Here is a 6,184-nt window from a genome sequence, read left to right on the forward strand (position 1 = left end):
AACCCAGCTTTTTTTGGGGAGGTGATGAGATAGTTGCGGCTAAACCAGGGTACCGTCTACATTTTAGTTTGATTTTAGTTTGTGATGTAGTGGGAAACAGTGTGGTGTAATGAAAGGGCCATTGGACTTAAGAGTCAGGTTTAGATTTGCCTGGTTATATTGTTATCTTGGGTGAATTAACTACCTTGGATCCGTTTGCTTATTGTGTTAAAACAAAATCAAGCAAAATCAAGCAAAAAAAAGCAAGGGAGAAGAAGGGATTGGGTGATTTCTAAGATCCTTCCTGCTCTAATACTATGTAATTATGTAAAAATAGAAATATAGATTCATCTTCCAGAGAAGCTGGTCAGTTGGGTTTCCTAAGTTCCTCTGGAGTGTTGTGTTCTCTAAAACCAGAAATGCCAATAGCCATTGGCCTAGGGTGTTATGAAGGAGGAATGGGTGAAGTAGATTGTTTGAGGAAAGGGAGCTGAGTCTTAAAAGAGAGACGGAAAAAAACAATAACTCAGCAGCAGATTTATTTTTATCTAGACATTGTTTTTCCAAACTGCATTAATCCTTTGTGTCCTGTTCCCCAGACCCTGCTACTGTATTCTCTTCATCCAATCCTCATCGGGATCCAGACTCCTTCATCCTGCCTTTGACCTTGAGAGGTCCTGACTTCCTGAACCAGGAAGATGCCGATTCTCAAGCAATTAGTGTCCAGTTCAGCCCACTCAAAACGCCGTTCACGAGTGGACCTCACAGCAGAGATGATCAGCGCTCCTCTGGGTGACTTCCGCCACACTATGCATGTGGGACGTGCTGGGGATGCCTTTGGGGACACCTCCTTCCTCAACAGTAAGGCTGGGGAGCCAGACCCTGAGTCTCTCGAAGAGCAGGCCAGTGCTACCTCCTCATCTAAACCCAGCCTTCTGTCTCGAAAGTTTCGAGGCAGCAAGAGGTCCCAGTCAGTGACACGGGGAGACCGACGGGACATGCTGGGCTCTCTGCGGGATTCTGCTCTTTTTGTGAAGAATGCAGTGTCCCTGCCCCAGCTCAATGAGAAAGAGGCAGCCGAGAAGGGTTCTGGCAAGCTGCCTAAGAGTCTTTCGTCCAGTCCTGTGAAGAAGGCAGCCACTGGAGGAGCAGAGGAGGAAGAGGTGGAAGAGGAAGGAGGAGCTGGGGAGAAAACACCCCATCTGAATGGATCTGGGGGTGCCCACTCTCCTGACCCGATCCTTGATGAGCAGGCCTTTGGAGACATCACAGACCTGCCTCAAGTACCCAAAGCTGGTTATGGGTTGAAGCATGCAGAATCTATCATGTCCTTCCATATTGACCTGGGGCCCTCCATGCTGGGGGATGTCCTTAGCATCATGGACAAGGATGAATGGGACCCAGAGGAAGAGGATGGTTGCCATGGTGATGAAGGCCCAAGCCACAGCAGCCAGCCCCCTCTTTCTGCCACTGTTCCTTTGCTACAGCAGGAAGGGAAGCCTGGTCCAGACTCACCATTGCTGCCTCCCTGCACTTTGGAGGATGCGGGCTGGGCAGCAGCAGCTCCTAGCCCAGCCTCTGCCCGAAGTGTGGGCAGCCACACAACGAGAGACAGTAGTTCCATCTCCAGTTGTGCCTCTGGAATCCTAGAGGAACGAAGCCCTGCACCCCACGGACTGGAGAGGGCACAGCTCCCTCTCACCCGACAACCTAACAAAGAGTTCTCTTTTATGGACGAGGAAGAGGATGAGATCCGTGTGTGAAGGGAGTTGGGAATGTTGAGTGACTGCACAATTGACTTATTTTTGTCCCCATTCCCTGTGACTTTCTACCTTTCTTTGGACTCTCAGAGTCCAGGTAGAATAGCCCATTGAAGGCAGGAAGTCTTAGTTGCAGGAGACACCTCTATAATTCAGCTTCGCCTGTGAATAGAATATTTGGTCCTCTTTGTGACTCCTTTCTCTGAGATATGGGGTTTGGTGGAACCTGTGAGTCAAGCAACTCTGGGTTAGAAAGAGTGGGGATGGCTTAATTACCTGGCATCTATGGACAGCTTGCTCTTCACCAAGACATTCAGGGGTCAGGGATGTTTTCTTGGCCAATGAACACTTCATCATGAAGCAGGAATCAATTTTCCTCCTTCTGGTCCCCTTCCCTCTTCCCAAATGAATGCCAGATGTCAATCTGATTGCCTCTCAACTTTAAGCAATACCAGGGCAGCAGAGCCAGACCATTTGATCTCCATTTCTCTAGCTCGTAGTATGTCTCCCTCTTTTCTCCCTTCCCATTCCTTATGTGTATCCCTCTTTCCTATTCTGTGAGGTTTCCTCTTTCCCTTCTCCTTTTGTTTTTCTAAACCTCTCCCACCTTCCCATCCCATTTTTCTAGTTTTTTTTTCCTCTTGATTTGTGACTTTGTTCTCTGGCTATTAGCCATTGCTGAAAAGATGTTTGAGTGTGAGAGGAAAGGGTTGGCATTACATATGGTGCAGGTGGGAGAATGCTCATAAGAAGCCCCCTCATCTACCTTTTTCTTTGTTCATGTTTCTGTTTTAAATAGGATGTTGGAACAGGGGAAACTTTGGGGAGGAGAACTATAAAGTTTTTGAAGCTTGATTGGGAAATGTTCCCTCTTCCACTCCCCCTCCTTTAGGAGCTCTCTTGCTTCCCTTTTCTAAGGACTGGGAGGAGCTTGGGGCTCCCCCAAATGTGACTGGGGCTCCCTTTGTCTTGGAAGGTTAAGGAGCTTAGCTATAGGGGAAAGGGAGGTAGTAGTTTTGGAGCTGTAGTTAGTCCCTCCTTGTGTAACTCTCCTCCCCCTCAATATTGCTTCATTTCTGTCTCCCAGAACCCAGGCAGGAAATCTGGGGCCCCTTGGAGTTAAACAGCACCAGGTGGCTCATTTGGGGTAATATACATGGAAAATATCCCCTTTCCCTCAGCAGTCTTTGGGGAAGACAATGATGATGGGAAGGCCCTGAGAAAGGCCCCTAGGATGTGATTCTGAAATTGTCTATCCAAATGGAGCAGCGATAACAAAGTCTGGGTGTGGGGTTCTCCCCAGTCCCCAAACACAAGGACCAGTTATTGACTTAGCCAACCTTTTTTTCTGTCTCAAATAACGTGGTAGTTTTTAATTTTAATCTGGTTTCTTTGGGGAAAAAAAGAAAAAAAAGATTTTTATGGTAAATGGGGTCCTTCCCAGACTTGCTTGTTCTCTTCATTAGCCTGCAGTATTCCCTGATTTTTAAGGAGTTTCATTTAAATCTCAGTCCCTACTTTGGGCTGCCTGTATCTTGGGCTCATAGTGGGAGTCTTCCCATAGGTGGGAAGGTTGGAACCCTACTATAAAGCTGTACAAGGCCTATTGTCTTAGGATGTCAGCCTTGCCTCTGGTATTAGAGTTTCATAACAGACTGACCTCAAATGTCAACTAGTCTAATCATCCCTTAATAGGAATACCCTCTATAATATAACATCCTTGACAAGGGGTCCTTCAGCACTAATTTAAAGACCTCTAATAAAGAACCCTTTACCTCCCAAGGCAATTCATATTGGTTTACCTCTATTAGGAAACTTTCCTTACAGTGATCTTAACTTGGTCTTTCTACAACTTATATAGCACTGCTCCTAATTCTGCCTTAAGGCAGAAGGTTCCTCCTGCAAATATTTTAAGGCACCTAACAGATTCCCAACTCAAAATCTCATCTCTAGCATAAAAATCCCCATAAAAATCTAGCATAAAAATTCAACTACTCCAAAAGGCTTGACCTCCAACCCCTGTTCACACTTTTTCTTCTCTGAAAGCTACCCTGCTTCCCCTCCTCATCTCTCTTCTTGACATAGTTACTTTGGGCAGGGTGAGTGGCCCAAAGACTCAAAACTATAACCCTAGATCTGGAACTGGGGGGGGTGGGCTAGAGAGGAGAAGTCAAAAGGGAAGGGATAGAACAAGACTAAGACAAATAGTGACTCAGCTGATGGGGACTATATGAACACTAACAGTTCTTTAAAAGCACAGTCTTGGGAGATAACCATGACCAGTGACAGTTCTGAATCACCAAGGGATATAAGCCTGTTGGCATAGGGAGAAGGGGAATGGACCTCACCCCTGTGTGGGCAGCACATGAAATGTTTACCGGTGATGATGTAGCACACACTAAAATACATATTCTTTTTTTTTTAATGAGGCCTATAGAAGACAGAGAGGAAACATTAAAAATCCTTAGTGATTCAGCCTGGTGTTTTCAACTTTGTGTGTTTGTGTGTATTGGGAAGGGCAGGATATTGATGATGGGATAATGGTCCTAATTATGGATCTTCAATGACTATTAACTCATTTCCTGTGAAGGACTGGGTCCCACAGGCTCCTTGGAGTCATCTTTTCACATTCCTCTTAGTCTAGGTACTTTCAAACTCCCTTGGAGAAGACCCATCAATTTGTTTCCAGTGTTAAGCAAATGCTTTCCCTCTCTGATCCTATCTCCTTATCTGTAATATTTAGGGTGTTGCAGATCAGTGGTCTGCAAAGCCAGGTTTCAGGGGTGCAGGGAGGTGAGGTCTTTGGGGGTGGGGTGGAAAGACACATGATCAACCATCTCACTGCTACCCCAACTAGTCAATCATAGGGCATTTCTCCAATACCACAAGTTTCCTTAACTTCCCCAAACTTTCCCTTTTACTGCTTTCTCCTTTAACTGAGCCCTTCTAAACTCAAGTTCTCAGATCCTCAGAACACAAATATTGCAGCTGCTGAGCAGGTACCTTTGGAAAAATTCCCTCCTGGCTATCTGGAGTGGGGAAGAAAGGAACAGATTTTTATTAAACATCTGAATACTGTGCTCAGCACTTTACAACTTCATCATTTGATACTTTCAGCAACTCCCAGAAAGGTGCTTTTATGAAACCCATTTTATACATGAGAAAACTGAGGTAGATTTGCCAGAGTTGCACAACTGTAGTGACAGCAGATTTGAACGTGGGTCCTCTCGACTTCCCCACAACTCTTAAATTTTGGGTGACACTGGCACAGGATGATCAGGTATAGTTGAGTTGTGATCTGTATTGAAGATGATTTTACTTTTTTCCCTAAACCCACACCTCTTCCCAACTTCCCCATCACTGTCAAGGACACCAACATTCAGTCACCCTCATACACATTCTGGGATACCTCTTCATTCCACTATGCACTGTTGCCAGCTCTTGTCATTTCTATTCCATGATATGTCTCCTCTCTTCACGCAGCGGCAAACCTTGTTTGGGTTCTTATCACCTTTTACCTGGACCATTGGGGTCTTCTTGTATTACATTTTTTCCTGTCTCCACAGGAAAGTTTTCTAAATATCCCACAAAGTTTTCTAGATATCAAGTCTGAGCATGTCACTCCTCAACAAATTCAAGAGGCTTCCTATTGACCCTAGATCAAATACTTCCTCATTCATCCCTTTAAAATTTCCAGTCTTCTGTGTTATAAAGGTGACTAATTATTAGTATTGTGTATATACACATACACAATAAATAGCATTTATAAAATGCTTTAAAGTTTTGCAACTTTTTTTTTTAAGAAATGATATCTGCATCTTATCCTCACAACAACAGTGGGAGGTAAGTACTACTATTAATCCATATTTTATAGATGAGAAAACTGGAAAAAATAGTTTGTGAAAGATCACAGTAAGTATCAATGTAGATTCTGAACTCAGTTCTCCCTGACTCCAGGCCCCATATTCTATTCACTAGACTCCCTAGCATCCCCTGTTTGTGTTGGGGGAGGTGATAGGTGCTCAGAAACATTTTTTCAAGTAAGAATCCACAGATCTAGACAACCTACAAGATACTTTCTAACTAACATTTAAATTCAGTGGCTTAGAATTTGGGAAAGGGGCCTGTGAAAGGCAATAGCCAATGGGTAGTAGTTATTAAGTTGAGTTCAACAGTTTCCCTTTCCCCAGCCCTCCTCCCTTCATACATAATAGACCTTTTCCAGGGTCTTTCCACAGACTTTAATTTGGGTCCCTTGGGTAATTAGTCTACTGAAGGAATCCTGATGAATGTTGTGGAATTCGATAGCACCCCCTTAGAGATGCTATTATATAGCAGAAGGAACAATGAATTTAGAGACTAAGGACCTTAGTGCAAATTGGCAGTTGGGTCTCATTTTTCTCACCTGTAAAATTAGAGGGTTTGAACTAGATGGCCTCAAAAAT

At 44.3% G+C, this 6,184-nt stretch overlaps 1 protein-coding gene across 3 annotated transcripts in view; it reads left to right on the forward strand.

Annotated features, from left to right (window-relative positions):
* The window catches only part of CDC42EP4 (CDC42 effector protein 4), a 28,926-nt gene extending 24,713 nt beyond the window's left edge, over window positions 1-4,213 (forward strand). For all 3 annotated transcript variants that reach the window (XM_074224652.1, XM_074224654.1, XM_074224653.1), the window contains exon 2: window positions 579-4,213. In XM_074224652.1, coding sequence (XP_074080753.1) covers window positions 678-1,742 — 1,065 coding nt within the window. In that variant the 5' untranslated portion in view covers window positions 579-677 and the 3' untranslated portion in view covers window positions 1,743-4,213. The remainder of the gene's footprint in view (window positions 1-578) is intronic.
* The last annotated feature ends 1,971 nt before the right edge of the window (window positions 4,214-6,184 follow it).

The sequence above is a fragment of the Macrotis lagotis genome, chromosome 2, assembly GCF_037893015.1.
Source record: "Macrotis lagotis isolate mMagLag1 chromosome 2, bilby.v1.9.chrom.fasta, whole genome shotgun sequence".
NCBI lineage: Eukaryota > Metazoa > Chordata > Mammalia > Peramelemorphia > Peramelidae > Macrotis > Macrotis lagotis.